This window comes from Procambarus clarkii, chromosome 20 (assembly GCF_040958095.1).
Source record: "Procambarus clarkii isolate CNS0578487 chromosome 20, FALCON_Pclarkii_2.0, whole genome shotgun sequence".
NCBI classification, from domain to species: Eukaryota; Metazoa; Arthropoda; class Malacostraca; order Decapoda; family Cambaridae; genus Procambarus; species Procambarus clarkii.
The window spans coordinates 24,427,292-24,449,222 of NC_091169.1; the positions used below are offsets into that span (position 1 = coordinate 24,427,292).

Consider the following 21,931-nt stretch of genomic DNA (forward strand, 5'->3'; position numbering starts at 1 on the left):
ACATTATATACGTACAACACTGCACGTATTTAAAAGAATTTAGGAATACATAATAAATACTCAGAAAATTAAGGATGCTCCAAATTATGATTTGCTGTAATTCTTTTGTGTTCAACCTTTCATTATTTGTGCATATATAAGGTAAAGGCTTCCGACCAACACCCTTAGAATAGAAATAATTTCTGGGTTTCTAAACTCCCATTATAATATGAGTAATTCTCGAATATTTCTAGTTATTATTTTGTTGAAACATTTTCTGAATGTACAATATTTTATTAATATTATTCCATTTAACACAGGTGGTAAGATTTTAAAGAAAAAAAATAGAGAGCTACTAGGTATAAGAATTTTATTAAAGTGCGCGCTCTTTTACTACCATAGAAAACTGAATCAACAAGTGGCTCTCTCTACCGTTGGTTGGCTGGGTAAAGTATAAACGACACAATTTCTATGCTAGGCAACATCTTTAAACAAAAACACATCACATATTTGAAATAAATAAAGATCTAATACCAATATTAAACTATCCAGTACTACTAATATCCCCAATAGAGTTTCCAAAAGACTTGTCAAGATAACGTATTATTCACCAAAGTTGACACGAGTATCACCAGTTAGAGAGAATTCTCCGGTGCGGGGAGTCGTGTGTGTCTTGAGCTCTGTAATTGTGTCAGTGTTGTGATGTGCAGGTTATTGTCTGGTAATATGATATAACCAAAATGGGTCTGATGCCTCTTGAGTTTAAGGACTGTCTTAATGACAGTCCTTACTTTCGGGAAAAACTACATGCCCATGAAAAGGAATTGGACCAGACGAATTCTTCCATCAAGGCACTCATTAAGGAAGTGAAGGATCTGTACCAGGCAGCACGAAGTGAGTACCACACCGGGCATGTTATGGCGGGGGGCTGCCCGAGCCTGAGGCAGGGGGCTAAGGCAGCTAGGGATGCTGCTCGAGCCTGATGTAGGGGACTAAGGCAGCTAGGGATGCTGCTCGAGCCTGATGTAGGGGGCTAAGGCAGCTAGGGATGCTGCTCGAGCCTGATGTAGGGGACTAAGGCAGCTAGGGATGCTGCTCGAGCCTTATGTAGGGGACTAAGGCAGCTAGGGATGCTGCTCGAGCCTGATGTAGGGGGCTAAGGCAGCTAGGGATGCTGCTCGAGCCTGATGTAGGGGACTAAGGCAGCTAGGGATGCTGCTCGAGCCTGATGTAGGGGACTAAGGCAGCTAGGGATGCTGCTCGAGCCTGATGTAGGGGGCTAAGGCAGCTAGGGATGCTGCTCGAGCCTGATGTAGGGGGCTAAGGCAGCTAGGGATGCTGCTCGAACCTGATGTAGGGGGCTAAGGCAGCTAGGGATGGTGCTCGAGCCTGATGTAGGGGGCTAAGCCAGCTAGGGATGCTGCTCGAGCCTGATGTAGGAGGCTAAGGCAGCTAGGGATGCTGCTCGAGCCTGATGTAGGGGCTAAGCCAGCTAGGGATGCTGCTCGAGCCTGATGTAGGGGGCTAAGGCAGCTAGGGATGCTGCCCGAGCCTGACGCAGGGGGCTAAGGCAGCTAGGGATGCTGCTCGAGCCTGACGCAGGGGACTAGGGCAGCTAGGGATGCTGCTCGAGCCTGATGTAGGGGGCTAAGGCAGCTAGGGATGCTGCTCGAGCCTGACGCAGGGGCTAAGGCAGCTAGGGATGCTGCTCGAGCCTGATGTAGGGGGCTAAGGCAGCTAGGGATGCTGCTCGAGCCTGACGCAGGGGCTAAGGCAGCTAGGGATGCTGCTCGAGCCTGATGTAGGGGGCTAAGGCAGCTAGGGGATGCTGCTCGAGCCTAACGCAGGGGGCTAAGGCAGCTAGGGATGCTGCTCGAGCCTGACGCAGGGGGCTAAGGCAGCTAGGGATGCTGCTGGTGCCTAACGCAGGGGGTAACGAGGGCCAGTGATGTTACTAGAGCTTGACGGCGGCCAGGGCTGATGTAGGGGTCTGACGCGGTCAGGGCTGATGTAGGGGCTGTCGGCGACCAAGGCTGCTGCAGGAGCCTAACGTAGGGGCTGACGGCGGGTAGGGCTGCTGTTTGACCAGTAATGCTGTTAGAACCTGGCGTAGGGGCTGACGGTGGCCAGGGGCTGCTAGAGCTTGACGCAGGGTGTTAACGGTGGCTAGGGAAGGGGTTGGTTGTAGGAGGAGGGGGACATATCAACGGGGAGATAACGAAGCTCAGGAAAGATAACACCTGAACCAATCAGCCTTGCCCACTCTTGCCTTTCAGCCTGGCTGCCTTGCCCCAGGCTTGCCTACCTTCCAGCCTTTCCCACTCTTGCCTTAATACCACAGTAGGCTAGGAACCATCTTAGTAGAAAGCCTTATGTGTCTTAGTCTATTGAATGTGTTAGCTTGTCATGTTTACAGGAAGAAATACTAGGCGATGATCAGAAATATATGTATATGCTAGCATAGTCCCCGACACAATGAAGTAATTATAATTTCTCAACTCCCCACGACGGACTCAGAATTAATTATAATTTCTCAACTCCTCATGACGGCCTCTATGCCCGTGGTGCCCCACAAACAATACCACTATACGCCCATTAAACGGCTGCAGGAACAACGTATATATGGTGTGACTGTTGGTGTTTATAATCTTAATGCAGCACAATCTCGTTGCTTGCAGTAATGTGTTGTATTTAACCGGTGATGTTAAGCAAACCAGTAACAGGTAACAATGTTTTATCGCTTCCGCCTCCTCTCTCCAGGAAGATCCATCCTCATGTGCGGATCTGTCAGTTTTATAACGAAATTCTTCTTAAAACAGTTGCATTGTTATATTTTATGTGTACATCGCTGTTGCCTGCAACCTTTGAGGTACCAAATTATGGCCGCTACAAGACAAAGTGGCCTTAGGTTTTGGTGTTGGAATTAGGCCTAGCAACCACGCGATTTATTAAAGTCGTGACATAAACTTAGTGAACAACGAGCAAGTATAAATCACTCTTGAACATGGTTCAGGACAAGGCCAAAGTGAACACGTTGTGTATCTTCATCGTGACGCGGATTCATCATGTGTCTACTCAAATAAATAGAAAACTTTAATAGAGGTCATAATTTCAAGTTTTTTTTGTTAACTGTTTACTAGCCAAGGCTAGATGCGTCCGGAAGTAAGGAAAAATGACTTTAGAATTTCCACAATGTTCATGAAGTGATTTAATTAAGCCATCTCACTCATTCCAGTCAGTAGGTGTGTAGGTTATACATGTGCAACACTGTGCAACCGTAAGGTGTACTTATGACTCGATACCACCGTTGAGTTATTCAAGACCTATTACTACCATGGAATGTACTCGTGGTCCGGTATTGCTGTGGGGGGGGGGGGGAGGGGTGTAGCCTACCCTTTTTTTTTTTAGGAATATTCATGCGCGGGCCCTAAGCCTCTGGCTGATCCACCAAGTGTTGCTTGTTTCTGTTTTACTTGGGCGGAGTATGAGTATTTATGACTCGTATGGTCGCTTAAGTAAGATTTTGTCCCATCTTGAGGTTATCTTGAGATGATTTCGGGGCTTTTTAGTGTCCCCGCGGCCCGGTCCTCGACCAGGCCTCCACCCCCAGGAAGCAGCCCGTGACAGCTGACTAACACCCAGGTACCTATTTTACTGCTAGGTAACAGGGGCATAGGGTGAAAGAAACTCTGCCCATTGTTTCTCGCCGGCGCCTGGGATCGAACCCAGGATCACAAGCACAGTGTGCTGTCCGCTCGGCCGACCGGCTCCCCTGTGTTTAACAACTTCTGCTCTGTTGAATCTAAGTTGAAATCTTAATGGGTTTGTAATTCTGCATTGTGTTAGATAATGTTTGTAGCCTACTCATGTCCCTTTACTCGCTTGGGTGTACGTATAGCCCAATACTCTCCTGGGTGTACAAATAGTAGTAATACTCTCATGTAATGTTGTAATGGCTCATTAGGCCGTATAGTTGTGTTTACTTGTTAACCCACTCCTGATGGAGTAGTACAGTAAGGGTTTAGGTGACTCATGACTGTGGGATGTGCTCAAGGCTGTCACAGTGTATACAAATGACCAAGTATTACCGTGAGTCAACGCGTATCATGTGTATCAACAGTTGATACACATGATAATCAGTTATAAATTATTACCATGTGTGTATCAGTTATAATGGTGAACACTAGATTTCTGCAAATTATGTCTATCTAGATTTTAATCTGATAAGACGGAAAGGGGGAGAGGAAGGCTGCTAAGGTTGGCAAATATGTGAGTGTGTGAGGAAGCTGGAATTGTGTGTGAACAGTGTAAACATGAAAACGATTTGTTGTGAATGAATGTTTGCCAGTTTTAAATGACAGCTCGCGACAAGCATTTTACTCTGGTTGTGTGAAGTGGTTGGGCCCTAAGGATGTTGCTTGAGTGTGATGGTGCTGGTTCAATGTAAATTGGTCGTAGCCTTTGTAGGCTAGTGTGGAAAATGTGAAGAATGGTTGGGGCTGGTTTGGATATCTGTAATATTCTTTTTCTAACATATTTACTATTGGTTCTTCCGAGCTGATGTCTTCCCACCACATGGAGGTGAGAAACGGGATAGTGATGATATAATGAAGCATTAAATAAATCACTCAATGCATGGTTCGTGCATAAATGCGAACACCGTTCATTAATTCAGCTTGAAATAAAAATGAAGGGTGAAGGTGAGAGTGCATCGGCCCAGCTACTGTACCTACCTGGCACTCGTGCAGTATGTGTGCAGACCCGTGACTTAACCTTTAGACGTGGTGGACTAGGACACTTGCAAGTGAATAATGGACCCACATGTGGGCATCATCCTGTGGGCAGTGGTGTGCAATCCTGTTCCAGCTTACAGGGAGACCAACATAGTTCGTGAGTAAGATCTGGCTATAAAAATGCTTGTGTTTGTGTCGTAAGGGAACATCATGACCAAACAAAACTTTAGTATATAATCTTTTATATGGTCCGGTATTTATATTCAGAATAATAGCTAATAAAGTTTTTTTTTGAATACGTCTTGGCTGAATGGTAAAATTAGTAGAGCACTTTGGTTATTTTAAATCCAGCGTTTTATTGGGGTTGAGTAGCAGCGTGACCACAGCAGTCTAAGCTATGCCCTAGTTGAATGTAAGCTGGCATTTTATTTTTCTCTTGATAGTTTAATTGCTCAAGGCTGTTAAGGTTCATGGCTGCTTACCAACGTTATTTCACTAATAGCGAGGCCGGCCACCTGTACAGCTGAGCATTCAGGACTAATGCACTTCCTTGCTCGATCACGCTTTGTTAAGCCTCACCCATGATAAGTGATTTACAAATATGTTTGCCTCTTATGTACATATTATGATGGCTAAAACAACACTCCTCTCATCTTCGTCCATTCCCCTCTTCAACACTCGCCCCGCCTCATTTTTCTCCTTTGTCCCGTTCCTTTATCTCATTCTCGTCTTTGTCCTTCCTTTCACCTCGCTCTCGGCTTTCACCAATTTCTATTACTCCCCCATGCATGAGTTGGCATCAGTGACCTAGACGCTGCGACGCCAATAACATCAAATCCCTCTCGGTTGGGTATGAGTGGTTATTATCTTTAACTTGGAAAGCATTGGATGGAGGCCGCAAGCCTCAAGTATTTACAGTTCCTTAGTGTTCACTATTGTATTAAATAGGCAAAGGTTAACTTGTGCATTTATTTACTTTAAATCTTAATTATATGTGATATTTAATCAGGTGCTATATATTGTCTAGGCTAAGCCTAGTTATCTTTTTGGCTGTGCTGAATATAGCTGATGGTTCGTGTATTTTAAAAGGTAGATGCATCATTGATAAGGGCTAAACGTGTGGTGATATGATTATTGGATCCTAGGCTACTGTAGACTATGCAAATTAATGTAAGACGTAAAACAAATGGAATATAGGCCTAAACAAATATGCTGAAGGGAAATATTTTGTGATACATTTTGTAATAGGCTCTAGTCAGTACTACTGTAGACGAGCACATGAAACGCCAGTAGGCTTAGTACAGTTGAAGAAAGACTTTTAAAAAGTTTTAAATAAATGAACAAATAAGTGAAAAAAATTGTAAAAAAAAATGCTGTCTTATATATTGGCAAATAAGAGGGAGACGCGGGTCCCTACATCAGAAACATTAACTATGACGCGTTTCTTTCACAAGGTATATCTACGGAAGATGTCCAGCGCCATATTGGTGCAGGAGAGGGGTTAAGACAGTAATGTTTGTGAATTACAGTCGAAACACTGCGAAGCCTTAGGGTGTGTGCACAACTCTGACATATATTGTTTAACAAACGAAAGAATTAAACAATTCTACCACACGGACTTATAGTCGGTAAAAAGTTGTTCAGTAGCTCTGCATGAAAGTAATTCCATATCAATATTCTTATAACCCTATGTTACTTCTTTTTAAGTGTTTTAAATAAGACACAAAAGTTATTTATATCACCAACCTTGAAGTGTTTCCCAGGGTCGAGTTTACCAAGGCCCGGTCCTTATTTGTTTAAACAATGCTATCTTATATTTCCGTGAAGACAGCTTTTATATTCGTAAGTTTTGAGCAATCTTGAGCCTTGAGCAATCTGTAGCACGCAACCAGTCCTAGTTGAGTGGGCCCTTACTGTGGTAGGGCACGGGCTCACCATAGCCCGTGCTACATGGACATCTCGTTCCGAGTAGCTAAATCTAAAACAACAACATGTGGTAGGGGAAACATTATATGAGAGGTGCAGGAGCGAGCTACCTAGAGCATGACCCGCGGGACGTGGCTGGTGACCCCAGAAGACTGGTGGTGGTCGCTGCCGCTGGCGGTAGGTCACATCAAGCCTTCAGGCGCTCCACACTTGGTGTCTCGTCCCTCTCACTCCTCCCCTCCTCACTATTATTACTACTGCCAGCGCCTCAGTTCTTACATATCATTGACTACGGTGGAGTAAGGGTTCTTTATGCCCTGCATCCTAATCTTTTGTACCTGGCGCGTCGGGTCTCACGCGAGGATATCAACCCCGAGTATAGAGCCCCGATTGGTTAATACAAGGAAGTATGGTGTGTCCACATACAAGCGGACGTGATTTGGATACGCTGACATCGGCAGCATCGTCGACTCTTAATCTAAACAAAATTCTAGCTGTACATCGAGTAGGCAGGCTCGGTGTACAGTGACATGTTGTCAGACATAGCTTGGTCTGCAGGGAGCCGGCGGCTGAGCGGACAGAAAACTGGACGCGTGATCCTGTGGTCCCGGGTTCGATCCCGGGCGCCGGCGAGAAACAATGGGCAAAGTTTCTTTCACCCTGATTCCCCTGTTACCTAGCAGTAAATAGGTACCTGGTAGTTTGTCAGCTGTCACGGGCTGCTTTCTGGGGGTGGAGGTCTGGTCAAGGACCGGGCCGCGGGGACACTAAGCCCTGAAATTATCTCAAGATAACCACTTGAAATGTGTGGTGTAGGATAGTTGTAGTGCTGTGGTTACCAGGGTGTGCTATGATGTAGGTGAATACTTAGTAGTGGTTTTCATGCTTTTGGGGCGTATCTTCTCAACAAATAATACCTAAGCTGGTAATTGTAGAGTTTATTTTGATAAGTAGATTAGTGTCATATTGATTGGTTATGTCATCCTTTGTCTAGACTACTATTAACTTTTGTGTACTCTTTAAGTTAGCCGTCGTGTGAGGGAAGTTTGTAATGAGGGTTTTACCGGGCATCATGATAATCGGCTCCTGAGCACATTATGTCTAACCTTTTCCAATGCCGCCCATAAATCAACACCATAATGACTCCCGCGATTTTGCTAAGGTAAATTGTCGCCTTTGTATCGTCACCACATTTTCGATGGGATTTCAGACTATTGTTAGAACCTGACATATCCGTCGCCACTTGTCTGTGAGCGAACATTCATAATAGACTAACGAGTCGGAGTTGACCATTTTCAATTTGTATAGAATAGACAGGAGGTTATCTGGTGGCTTTGGAATGTTCTTGGTAAGAAAGCCTCGACTACTTGTGATGCCCGCTGCCTCTGGTGTGCATGTGGCTGCCATCATGGGTGTTGATTTTGTAGGTGACTCGGGTGAGTGCTCGTCCCCTGAGCTGCCTGGTGCAGCTTTCTGCCCGTCCTATTCCACATAGCCTAGCCAAGTTTTAGCCTAGCCTAGCCAAGTTTTGGCCTAGCCTAGCCAAGTGTTCCAATGCCCGTCCACAACTATAACATCGTCAGATACTGTGGATTTGAACTCCATAAAATGTAGTTGTAGGTTGTATTTTATATAATTAACTAGTAGTGTATGTGTGTGTTGTATTAAAAAGGTTCGTGTGTGTTTATGTTGTATCTGTTGTGGAGGTGGAGAGGTGGTATGTTGGATGTGTGTTGTGCGGTCAGCACTGCACAGCTGTTCCCAAGGTCGCTCTTCAGACATGAGTTTATTTATGCATTTTATGTTATTGTAGAGAGATGACGATATTGTGGGAATTTGTAAACGAGTGTTTTTTGTAAATCTTAAAAGGAAGTTTGGACCATACTGAACATTTTTTACATTTTTATTGACGCAATTTATGCAAATGCGTAAACATGAGATCTGAGCGACGTTGTTTTTAGTTAACTACACAATTTAAGCTGTCTATAATGATTTGTATAATACTTTTGGAGATTTAAACTCCAACGTGACTTGACGTTCCGTGCAACATATTTATATAAATAAATAACCCGACCTACATGGATGAAAGTGACGACATTTCGGCCACTTTCATGACTTCATAAAGGGTCCACGACAGTCCGAAACGTCACTTTCATTTAATTTCACACGTGTTTTCAGGTTACTTGAGTTCAGCCAGGTTGTGAGTTATTCGCTGCATGATTATACTAGCATAATGTTCTTGAATGTGAATAATTACCAGAGCAAGTATGTAAGAGGAACTGAGCTGTGGGAGGCGGCATTGCCTAGATAATTTAAAGTCAAGAGGTGTGAGCGTGGCCACCACACGTGTTAGAAAATTGTTGAATAATGCGTCCAACAGCTGGTACAGGTGTGAGTCACCAGGATGGATCACGAATCCTGTTATTTTTTCTTAGTTGTTTATTGTTCAGTTCCCTTTCTTACAGTTGGGACTTCCCAGGGGTTTCTACAACTATCAGTAGTCTAGACTTTCTTGCATACCTGTCTCTTCATTTATTATATTTTCTGCCATGTACTAAGCGGCTTAGGCTTTGTTTAAAGCACAGATTAGACCTGTTGGACCATGCTCTCACAAGTCAAGCCTGGCCTCGGGTCGCACTTGGGGAGTAGAACAACTCCCAGAACCCCATCAAGCAGGTCTCAAGCAAGCAGACATGTGAATGAGTTTGAATGGACGTAAATAGGAGCTCCCTCTTATGGGTCGATAGGCTTTCTGCAGTTTTCTTTATTCTTATCGCCTGACCAAGGTCCCGAACCTCACAACACCATCAATAACCTTATTTCGTCGTCCTCACATCCCCTTCAAGGTGTTATTTTGGATGTTGAAATTTGATGTGACTAACGATAACGTACAATAAGTGCCCAGATGCCAGTGCATCTCCCCAACTATTCAAATCAAGTACAAAATAAATCTTAAGATTCCTTGAACAAAACTTATTTGAAATTGTGTGTGTGTGTGTATATATATATATTATATATATATATATATATATATATATATATATATATATATATATATATATATATATATATATATATATATATATATATAATTTCATTGAATATGACTGCACATTCTGTGTTGATTATTTTGTTGTGTATACCTCTGACTAGTGCGCTTGCATCTTGGTTTAACTGGAAGAGGTTTTCTCCAAATGTCATATTTGTTCAAGGTTGACTAAAAGAACAACAATTAACTGTATAATGTATTGTACTCATCATAATTTTACACCGTTTCAAAACTACAAGGATCATTCTCAAGTGAGGAGTGACAAGGCATGGAGTGATGAATATTAAACCACCTCAGCGATAGCACGGGCATGATTAGTCCGTAAGTGGGTGATGTTTGAAGTGAATGTGATCTTGGTGGATTACATTGATTGATTGATGAAGATGAAGCCACCCAAGAGGTGGCATGGTCATGAATAGCCCGTAAGACAAGGCATCTTCTTGAGGTTATCTTGAAATGATTTCGGGGCTTAGCGTTCCCTGCGGCCCAGTCCTCGACCAGGCCTCCTTTTTGTTACACATACTCAGGAAGCAGCCCGTAGTAGCTGTCTTAACTCCCAGGTACCTATTAACTGTTAGGTGAACAGGGGCATTACGGTGAAAGAAACGGCCCATTTGTTTCCGCCTCCACCGGGGATGGAACCCTGAACCTCAGGACTACGAATTCCGAGCGTTGTCCACTTAGCTCCCCCGTTGAAAAGCAGAGGTGCAACAGGGTACTCTGAGAGAGAACTCTATCAACATCAGAGGCCCGAGACTGTTCAACACGCTTCCACTACACATAAGGGGCATAACTAGCAAACCCCTCACAGTGTTCAAGAGAGAACTGGATAAGCACCTCCAAAGGATACCTGATCAACCAGGCTGTGACTCATACGTCAGGCTGCGAGCAGCCGCGTCTAACAGCCTGGTTGATCAGCCCAGCAACCAGGAGGCCTGGTCGACGACCGGGCCGCGGGGACACTAAGCCCCGGAAGCACCTCAAGGTAGCTTCAAGGTAGCTGTCAGACCCTCATATTTTGGAACATGAGGCATGAGGGGATATATATATCATATAGCATATATATCATATGTTATATATCATATATACATATGATACATAACATTTATAGATCAGGTACATCACAAAATTAATCAGGAGAAAATGCGAAAGAAAAAGAATAAAGTGAGCATACACGTATAAGTCAGGTGGTAGGGTAATTGAAGGTCAGGTGACCGTAGTGGGCATGGGGTTTTGAACTGTGACGTCATCGTTGGCATGTTCCGGTCTTGCTCTCACTCTGGTGGTGGGCAGAGTGAATAGTTCCGTTACTTGTATGTTTATGGGGGGAGGGGTTGTTCTACTTTTGTCTGTAGAGCTTCAAGAATGTTTAATCTTTTTACGTCTTGGGCTTTATCTAATATGTAACTTTATTCATCATTTCTCTCGTTAGGGTGATGTCATGGGCTTCTCTAATGGGATTTTTAGGAGGCAACTGATTGAAGATGGCAGGTTAAGCGCCTCGTGAACTTGGTCGACGTCATACCTATGTACTTAGATTGGAGGTTACATCCTTCGTGGGGCAGGTGAACATATATACCGCATACAAAGGTGTTCTCCGTTGACTTTAGGCTGTTTTTAATGAGGTCAGTGATCTTTGTTTTATACTATGACATCATCATATGCTGTCAAACAAAGAAGGCATGATTATTATTCCCAGATTCCCCGACAGGTTGTTTTCCTACTATGAGGAGAAATGATTGTCTTGGCCAACGAAAATCCCAGAGAAGTAATGAGAGTGGAGAATGGTTTTGATAAGAAATTCACTCACTCTGGAAAATGTAATTTGTGGGCGGAAGGGCAGATTTTTCCTAGAATATATAATGCTAGTCGTTGGTAACGTGGTTTTACCATGCTGGGCTCCTTAAGGAAACAAAAGAAACAATTCTTTCCAGCCAGTTGCGCTTACTGAGCTGGTAAATATTTTGTTAAATGGTTTAAAAGTATTGAGTGCGTGCAGTTTTTGCTTGCTTGATAGACCTGCTCTTGTGCAAATATTGTGATTGGCATATCATGTATAGACCCGTGCTCACTTGTCATTTGTAAAACAAGATTTGTGGCTAGATTGGTGTATAATTTTGCTGTATATATGTGAATGTTGCCAGAGTTGTAACTACTGTAAGGAGTGCCGGACCAACCGGGCTGTGGTGGGTATGTGGGCCTGCGGGCCGCTCCAAGCAACAACCTAGTAGACCAAACTCTCAAGTCAAGCCTGGCCTCGGGCTGGGCTTGGGGAGTAGAAGAAATCCCAGAACCCCATCAACCAGGTTCTAGACATCGTAGGAAAGTCAGTTCGCTCTCTGCAACTCCTTTTCCTGTGACTACTGGTTAATGCCAAACTTCACATAATTTGAAGCTTTCAAACTTCACAATTTCAACCCTCACAAACTTCAAATTTGAAGCCTAATTTCACATACTCTGTGGGCACAGAGTATGTACATCCAAGTTACCGAGTCGCTCGCCTGGGGACGCAGTTAGCGCATAAGGCTTCATGGTCGCCCACGTTCCCAGAGTTAATCAAGACCCATTACATCCCATTTAGAATGTTTTCCCAGTGACCCAGTGCGTGGCTTCCTTCCTCTGGTGGCGCGCGCGTTTCCGACGTGTCGTTACTGTGGTGTTTGACTCTCCTGTTAGACACCGTAGAGCTGCCACGCCTTACCTTCCTTGTCGGGTTGTCAACTTGGCAGTTTTAAAGCAGTATTTTTATCATATTGTCAGCGAGGAACGGGAGTACTCGTCCTCATGTACAATTATTATTATTAACATCTTTACTGATAAAATGTACCATTTTGGCTAATCTGAGTGATTTAAGTATGTCCTTATTCCAGCGAGGTGGTGCTCCTATTCACTGTCACACAGGACAGCGATACAATGGAGACGGGTTCCTGTCTGGTAACTTGTTGAGTCACTCATGTGGTTGCACTAGGCTATGGCTCAACTTGTTTTGATTGCCACTTGCGGGGCTGGCTAGATATATTAGCATAGTTTGAACTGGCATCTCTTCTTTAGCATGAAGGTTTAATTCCGCGATCTTGCTTTCTCTTCTTTTCTTTCTCTCTTTCCTTTTTATCTCCCTTTATTTTCTCCTCTCATTTTTCTCATCTCTCTTTTTTTTCTCCGACACCTACCTTGAGGTGCTTCCGGGGCTTAGCGTCCCCGCGGCCCGGTCGTCGACCAGCCCTCCTGGTTGCTGGACTGGTCAACCAGGCTGTTGGACGCGGTTGCTCTCCAGTCTGACGTACGAATCACAGCCTGGTTGATCAGGTATACTTTGGAGGGTCAATTAGGGATCTCCTAGAGGTCAAAGAGGGTATCCTAGGGTCTATTTTTTCAAAGCCACTTAAATCCGGGGTTTAATTCTCAATTGACCAGACTGACGGAACACTTGGCTGTGAGGTGGTTTGGTGCCTTTTGATAATTACTTGACTGTGAGGTGAACCACCGGCCTACAATTCCTATCAAGTTGTTGTTGTTATAGATTAAGCTACTCGGAACAAGTTCTAAGTAGCACGGGCTATGGTGAGCCCGTAACTTACCTGGCACAGGAGCGGTGCTCGCCCTACCAAGTTACATAAATGCTACCATCCATTATAAGTTATTTTTGGTAAACTCACATTAGAAAGAGAACGTGATCCTCCTCGCAACAACCGACTGGGTAGGCCTAATTAATTAATGTAAACATCTGGCCTATGTCACTAGTTGTTAAGCATATCCTTACATAGGCCTGTAAATCGTTAATCTACATTACGCCTGATATTAAACTGTCGTTATCTCCTGGGAAACATGAACGAGTAGATATAATACTGAATTTTAGCCAGCCCCGTGGCACACGTGAACACGGCAGTGTCAGTGGCGTGTGTAAAACTGGCGAATGTCAGACTTACCTTCGGGAACCATGATGGAGGCATTCACAGCTCTATACACCAGTCTATTTACGCAGGACTAATCCTTGACTGTGCCTGTGCAGACTCCAGAACTACATGAGATGGAGCGCGAGGAACGGTTGACACAACATTGGCACTCTTAGGCCAAGGCCAAACATTGCTGTGTGAGAGAGAAGAATAGAGAGAGGTGGAGGAGAGGAGGGAGGATAAGGTAAGGGGAGGAGAGCCGGGATTGGGACAAAATACTTCGGAGAATTGACAGATTGGAAAAGGAGGAAAGGTTTACAAGGAGTAGAACTATGTTGCTGTTGTTGTTATAGATTCAGTTACTCAGAACAAGTTCAAAGTAGCACGGGCTGTGGTGAGCCCGTAGTGGACTTACCTGGCACAGGAGCGGTGCTGTGTGTTGAGTAAAACTAGAGGACGTGTAGGTTATGGAAATTATTCACAGTAAGCCATAGGCCTTGGGATGTGATGTGACAAAAATACTCCCTCAGCTTAAGGGAAGTAGAAGAATGGGATGAACTAGATCAGGAAGCAGTAGCAGCTAACTCGACCCACCCACATTTGACAAATTAGATATGCTTGAAGACATGTATGACATGTAGAGTCATTGTATTAGATAACCAACTATAACTTGATCGAAGCCAGCACAAATAGGCTAATATACATACACAGATATAAACAAACTACCTACAATATGCATATAAGAAGGATCTTGCAACAGACTCAAACGTTTTTCCTTTTTTACAATCGGGGAAAACTTTTCCTACTTCGAACTTTAAACATAAGATAATTCCCGTATTACATTATGCTTCAAGGCATACTGTCCATCTTCGTAGGACCGCCAGGTAAGGTTACACGCCTAGCCAAATGATGATTATACATACAATTATCTCCAAATAAATAGTTATGGATCTTGAAATTGTTTTCGTGTAAAGCAGTGGCAAGCCTAGCTTACAATATCCCTTTAAGCCCCGAGGGCACATTCCGGAAAAGCTGACCAGCCGGATGGGTGGAAGTCGCGAGCCGTAGAATCCGGGGAAGGTCGTGGATGGGACTTGTATGCCTGGAGCGCCATGGGTTTCCTGTGCGCGGGCAGTGTAGCGTTGTCAGGTCCCCGCACCTCGCCCCGCCCCTGCCGCTCTTGTTGACGCACCTCCTGCTGTAGAGCAAGGTCGTCACCTCCACCGTCTGTACACTGAGGGTCACCACCACAGTCTGTACACTGAGGGTCACCACCACCGTCTGTACACTGAGGGTCACCACCACCGTCTGTACACTGAGGGTCACCACCACCGTCTGTACACTGAGGGTCACCACCACCGTCTGTACACTGAGGGTCACCACCACCGTCTGTACACTGAGGGTCACCACCACCGTCTGTACACTGAGGGTCGCCACCACCGTCTGTACACTGAGTCACCACCACCGTCTGTACACTGAGGGTCACCACCACCGTCTGTACACTGAGGGTCACCACCACCGTCTGTACACTGAGGGTCACCACCACCGTCTGTACACTGAGTCACCACCACTACAGTAAACGCCGTGTGAATTAAAGATGTGTGTGTAGTACAGATGTAATGAAACAAGGAGAGAGAGCCAGACAAGAGAAGCCCCACGCTGAATAGATTGATTACCCGTCACCTTGGTTACCGTGTGGGTGGTTCAGAGAATCGTTCTCTCAGGTGTCCAGTTTGACACTGTGGACGCTACTCTCCTAATGTGTACCTCTGGCGTTAGATATGGGGGTTAGGCTGTCTGCTGTAAGGCTTTTAACCGTTTTCTAATATAGACAGCCACCTTCCCCTCTATTGTGTACTGCCGTAGAGATACCTCTCACTCCCGTACGTATCTGCATGACAGTCCGTTTGTCTTAGTCCAGTAGTTCTGACTACCTCTGGAGCGCTAATTGCTCATTTCGCAGTATACTATTTAAAGTTCAAGTACGTTTATGGAGACAATAAGTTACATCTCAGAAGGGTAGAGTAACTCAGGCTATTTCTACCTATACTAGTCTTCCCCCTGTTCTGATTCTTCTTATGTAGGTTTGCATTATCAGCAAAGTTTTGTATGAAGGAACTTATTTCCTGTTAGGTTCTGTTAATTAAGTTCTTGGCATATAGGGACCAGACCACCAATCAGGAAGCCTGGTCAGAGACCTGGCAGCGGGGACCTTGACCCCCCCCCCCTCCCTCCCCGGAATGAACGCAAGGGTGGGATTAGGATGAACCCTAAGTTCTGACACTTGTACCCAAATAGCCTGTTTTGCAAGCTGAAGGGCCTAGAAGTCTCTTGTTTGGGACAATGTCGAATGTTTTATGAGTGAACGCAGATGCGGCATGTTCCACCCTCTCTGTCTTTGACAGCATTCTATTATGAAACTCGCTGTCCAACGAGCTTACTAAGCAGAATTTCCCTTCCTTATTTAATGTTAGTGTTTGGAGACGAAATTCAGCAATTTTAAGTGTTCTTTGAGCCTCCTGATCTGCTCTTGTAGATGATTGATTGATAAAGATTAAGCCACCCAAGAGGTGGCACGGGCATGAATAACCCGTAAGGCTCTTGTAGTAACTTACTGGAGATTATTGTTAATCTAGTGATACCGGCCTGTAGCTGAGTACGTTCTTGTCTTCTTCCTTTCTTGCATATTGCCACCACAAGACACCTTATCCAACTGTCTAGTTTTGATACCTTTAGGAGTTGTAGACTTTAGCAAGACTTCATTTTAGTGTCCAGGGTGCGGGGCCACGCGGGGCGTCAGGGTGCGGGGCCACGCGGGGCGTCAGGGTACGGGGCCACGCGGGGCGTCAGGGTGCGGGGCCACGCGGGGCGTCAGGGTGCGGGGCCACGCGGGGCGTCAGGGTGCGGGGCCACGCGGGGCGTCAGGGTACGGGGCCACGCTGGGCGTCAGGGTGCGGGGCCACGCTGGGCGTCAGGGTGCGGGGCCACGCGGGGCGTCAGGGTGCGGGGCCACGCGGGGCGTCAGGGTGCGGGGCCACGCGGGGCGTCAGGGTGCGGGGCCACGCGGGGCGTCAGGGTGCGGGGCCACGCGGGGCGTCAGGGTGCGGGGCCACGCGGGGCGTCAGGGTGCGGGGCCACGCGGGGCGTCAGGGTGCGTGCGTATGGGAGGGTGCGGGCATGATAGCCTAGGGAAAGACAAGTATATTTGGAATGGAAGCTTTAATACTAAGAGGACGAGACAGTAGATTATTGACTAGTGAGAGAAGTGGAGGTGCCATAGGCACAATCTGAGAACACTGCTTGAACATAAGTGGTCCACGGCGGTTCAATACTCTCCCAACAGGCAATAGATATATTGCCGGAACAAAGGTGAACTACTTCAAGAACCAGTTAGATAAGTTCTTGCAAAAAGTACCGGACGAACCGGACTGTAGTGGATGTGGGCCTACGGGTCGCTCCAAGCAACAACCTGTTGGACCATGTACCTGATGTTATAAAGCAGAGCACAATGATGCAGGGGGGGGATGTTGTTGGCAATAGAGATAAATGACCTAATGAGAACCTTTTGTGTTTGGTATTTGATGAGAGGGGGTGTAATTAGTGGAGGTAGTTGGGGTAGGTGGTTGTGGAGCAGGGGTAGTTTGTGGTCATGATCACCACCATTCGTGCCTCCCTCTCGCTTTCCCCCCCTCTCACCTCCCCCTCCAATCTCTCACCTCCCCCCTTCCCCCCTCTCACCTGCCCCCCTTGCCCCCCCCTCTCACCTCCCCCCCTTGCCCCCCTCTCACCTCCCCCCTTGCCCCCCCTCTCACCTCCCCCCTTGCCCCCCCTCTCACCTCCCCCCTTGCCCCCTCTCTCTCACCTCCCCCCCTTGCCCCCCCCCCCTTGCCCCCCCCCCTGCCCCCCCCCTCTCGCCTCCCCCCCTTGCCCCCCTCTCACCTCCCCCCTTGCCCCCTCTCACCCCAACAACGACAATGTCAACACACTAGAGAGTTTCACGCCTCGTGAAACAATTGTGGTTTAAGTGGGCTTGTAGCAGTACCTTGTGGCAACAAACTAATTATTTAACATGATCTCGGTGGTAAGCTTTCCCACACAAAATGTCGATTGGAAAGTTGAAGCACTGTGGCACCGGATGCTTAAAGTATTAATTCTCAATCGGATATGAGAGTCTGGGTACAGTAGACAAGCTTAAGAGACAGTTCTGGCAACATTAAGAGCCTGACACACTCCCTCTAAACATAAGCAGCAAAACTAGCCAACCTCTCTTCTGTAACTAGCTCATCAAGACTGTAAGCAGGCGATGAGTCACAATAACGTGGCTGAAGTATGTTGACCAGACCACACACTAGAAATTGAAGGGACGACGACGTTTCGGTCCGTCCTGGACCATTCTCGAGTCGATTGTCGACTTGAGAATGGTACATTCTCACAATCGACTTGAGAATGGTCCAGGACGGACCGAAACGTCGTCGTCCCTTCAACTTCTAGTGTGTGGTCTGGTCAACATCAAGACTGTAACTTGCTCAGCTAAATGAATTATGGGGTTCAGTCCCTGAGCCCATTATGTGCCTCTATAACCCCTTCCACTACCGCCCACAAGATGGGCAAGGGGTGCATAATAAATGAACTAAAGTAAAAAAAAACCTCTCTTCTCTCACTCGTGACGTCGTACATACGGGCTGCCCCTTGAGGTTATCTTGAGATGATTTCGGGGCTTTAGTGTCCCCGCGGCCCGGTCCTCGACCAGCCCTCCCCCCCCAGGAAGCAGCCCGTGACAGCTTACTAACACCCAGGTACATATTTTACTGCTAGGTAACAGGGGCATAGGGTGAAAGAAAGTCTGCCCATTGTTTTTCGCCGGCGCCTGGGATTGAACCCGGGACCACAGGATCACAAGCCCAGCGTGCTGTCCGCTCGGCCGACCGGCTCCCCTGCACAACATGGCTCACTACTTTACCAGAGCAGTAGAGTTAGTTTGGCTTAAGTCATTTATTATGCACCCTATACCCATCCCGTGGGCGGTGGTGGGGAAGGGTTACACACACACACGCATATGAATGTGCTCAGGAACTGAACCCCATACTTCATGGTACGTAGCTAAGTAGCACTCTTGCGAAACTAGTTACACAATTGTTTAATTGTGTAATCTGCCCGAATCGCTGCGCGTACTAGTGGCTTTACAAGATTGTAACTACTATACTATGTAGCCTCACAATCCCAATGTACCTTCTTGTATATAAATAAATAAGTAAACTGCCGTGTCTTCCAGCCCGTGTCTCTCATCTCCACGTACATTGATTGTAAAATAAGTTTATGTAAAGGCACAAAATCGCAAATGAAAATACATATCCTTGAGAAATGGATAATAAATCTGTGGGCAAAGAAAAGGCTTCACATTCTTCAAAATGGGAGATGAAAGGTACATAGGGTTGTGGTTCGTGCATCAGGATGGCTGGAGAATGGAAATGAGAGAGAGAGAGAGAGAGAGAGAGAGAGAGAGAGAGAGAGAGAGAGAGAGCGAGAGAGAGCGAGAGAGAGCGAGAGAGAGCGAGAGAGAGCGAGAGAGAGCGAGAGAGAGCGAGAGAGAGCGAGAGAGAGCGAGAGCGAGAGAGAGCGAGAGAGCGCGAGAGAGCGCGAGAGAGCGCGAGAGAGCGCGAGAGAGCGCGAGAGCGAGAGCCAGCCAGCCAGCCAGCCAGCCAGCCAGCCAGCCAGCCAGCCAGCCAGCCAGCCAGCCAGCCAGCCAGCCAGCCAGCAAAACTTTCTGTTACTGGAGTGGCGAAACACACACACACACACACACACACACACACACACACACACACACACACACACACACACACACACACACACACACTCACTCACTCACTCACTCACTCACTCACTCACTCACTCACTCTACTATTACTTCAAGACCATACTTGGAAAGAGAGTAGTAAATTAGCCTCCGTATGCTTGCCTGCTTTAATCTCTGCCACCTGTCATTCCACCTGACCGTCGCCTCCGCCCTTCCTGTCTGTGTGTCCTTCCCTTCCTCTCCCCACCCACCCCAACCTGTCCTAACAGCACGCCGCATTGTGACGTATACGACCAAGGCCAAAAAGCGTCGTTGAAGGGAATGGTAGCAGTTCCCGAAATTGACATAATTTCCCGTTTTCTGTTCATGGGGTCCTCTGGTAGGTTAGATTCGTGCACTTGAGTTACGAGTGGCTCAGCGTGCACCAAGCACAAGATCAGTGCCTGAGCGTGCACCAAGCACAAGATCAGTGCCTGAGCGTGCACCAAGCACAAGATCAGTGCCTGAGCGTGCACCAAGCACAAGATCAGTGCCTGAGCGTGCACCAAGCACAAGATCAGTGCCTGAGCGTGCACCAAGCACAAGATCAGTGCCTGAGCGTGCACCAAGCACAAGATCAGTGCCTGAGCGTGCACCAAGCACAAGATCAGTGCCTGAGCGCCCACCTGCTGGCACGTAGTGGCCCTCAGCCGACTACACAACAACGTAACCACAACATGATAAGAGGGAGTGAGTCATCTCTAAGTGACTTGTATTGGGCCATCTTCTCATCTCCAGCGAAGTGAGAGGTATGATGCCAGCTGTCGTCACCGACGCTAATCCTGGCGCAATCTGTAATTATCCCCCGGACCGCTAACTATAATGCCTACTAATCGTGCTGACTCAGTCAGTTTACCCAGTTAATGACTCAGTTTATATCGGGCAATATTGCCTTGTTCGCCTATACCATTAGCAGCGTGCCTGTAAAGGGTGTTGGTAATTGGCTGTGTGTACTAACTAGTGTTCTGAGACATCCACGGGAGACATCTCCCGTCACGCAGGGTGCAGTCGCACCTCCACAGATCTCCAGTATCAGCTCTTGATACTGGTAATGGCTCAAAAGGGCCACCTCTTACGGGTTATTCATGCCCGTGCCACCTTTTGGGTGACTTAATCTTCATCAATCAATCAATCTGGGACATCTGCGCCTGCTACTCTGCCCGCCGCTCCTGGCTTGCTGGGCTCAGTACTCCTGAGAGGTGTGAAGACGTTTGTTCCTGTTCTAAGCTTGTTCTATGGGTGGGTTTGATCTTCTTGTAGGTGGTTCCTGCCGATCATCTTGTCATCCTTCTGATTGTCTTGTAAATAGTTCACATAAAAATGATTTAAAACATTTTTTCTCCTTTGCCAACCATGCAAACATCAACAGCTGAATAGAGCCATCAATGATACTTGACTCAAGTCATACTAAATTTACGGTGACAGCGTTAATGTCTTTCATAAGTTACTGCAAGATATTCTGGCCCATCTCATCAGTTTCTGGTCCCAACACTGTGTGTGCCATTTTCGAAGCACAATGTATCACTAACTCCTTAGGTATAGAACGAGACTTCTTTTTCCTTGACGGACGCGTCTTCAAGGTTCTGATATGATTAGATCGTGCCTTCGTTTACCTCAAGATGTTGAGGTCATGTCAATCAGCTGCACGAACACGCCATCTGGTGGAATATTCATGTATTTTCGTCCAATTTTTGTTTCTTTGACATGAAAAGGGTAACTCTGACTAGCTACGTACTTCATTACTCTAAGTACTTCATTATATTACTAAGTACTACTTCCGGTTACTCCGGGTAACCGAAAAAAAATATTCAGTACTGGGAGTCTACCCAACCTGACTAACTTAATATTGTAATATAATAGTTATACATTTATGTGGTGTATTTTTCGGCCAAGAAAAGTAAAAACATGACAACCCAGCGGGTTTGTTTTTTTTCTTATTGGGGAGTGTATCCGCTCGCAGGATGAGTGGCGCGGCCCAATACACTTGCCCCTCGAGGCAAAATTAAAAAAAAAATACACACATTGAGATTGGGAACCCAGACCTATTCACTTTTAATTGCATATTTAACCTTTGTAAAATAGTTAATCTCTCACCGCAAATAATAGTACAGTAGGCACACGCATAAATACACATCACCTGCCCAGAATTGTCGTGGAGGTCAACTGTAACCAACCCGCTAACAGTTAGCGGTTAACCTAACTGAATTCAAACAGACACGCGGCAATGGCGCCTCATCATCTGCGCATGCGTAAAGAAATCCTGTAACCCCCCTCCCCCACCTCCCTTTCCTCCGAAACCTTATTATTTTCTACCACAGACGTGGCCAGACATTTACAATGCTAACCAGCATATATACATTTTCTTCTGTCCTCCATGGACAGGGTTAGAGATGTGTTAAACATATAGTTCAAGGGTTTATTGAACAATCAACCACAGAAGGTGATTCCGTGCTTTTAAAATGCTAAGTTAACCTACATACGTAAATACATAGATACACAGATTTACGTATGCCCT

The 21,931-nt window shown here is 46.2% G+C and overlaps 1 protein-coding gene across 16 annotated transcripts in view; it reads left to right on the forward strand.

Annotated features, from left to right (window-relative positions):
- Nucleotides 1-600: 600 nt before the first annotated feature.
- Graf (GTPase regulator associated with FAK) overlaps nt 601-21,931 on the forward strand; it is a gene marked incomplete in the record, with an annotated part of 132,742 nt that continues 111,411 nt past the window's right edge. For all 16 annotated transcript variants that reach the window (XM_069327747.1, XM_069327759.1, XM_069327751.1 and 13 more), the window contains 1 exon segment: nt 601-873. In XM_069327747.1, the coding sequence (XP_069183848.1) occupies nt 720-873 (154 nt within the window).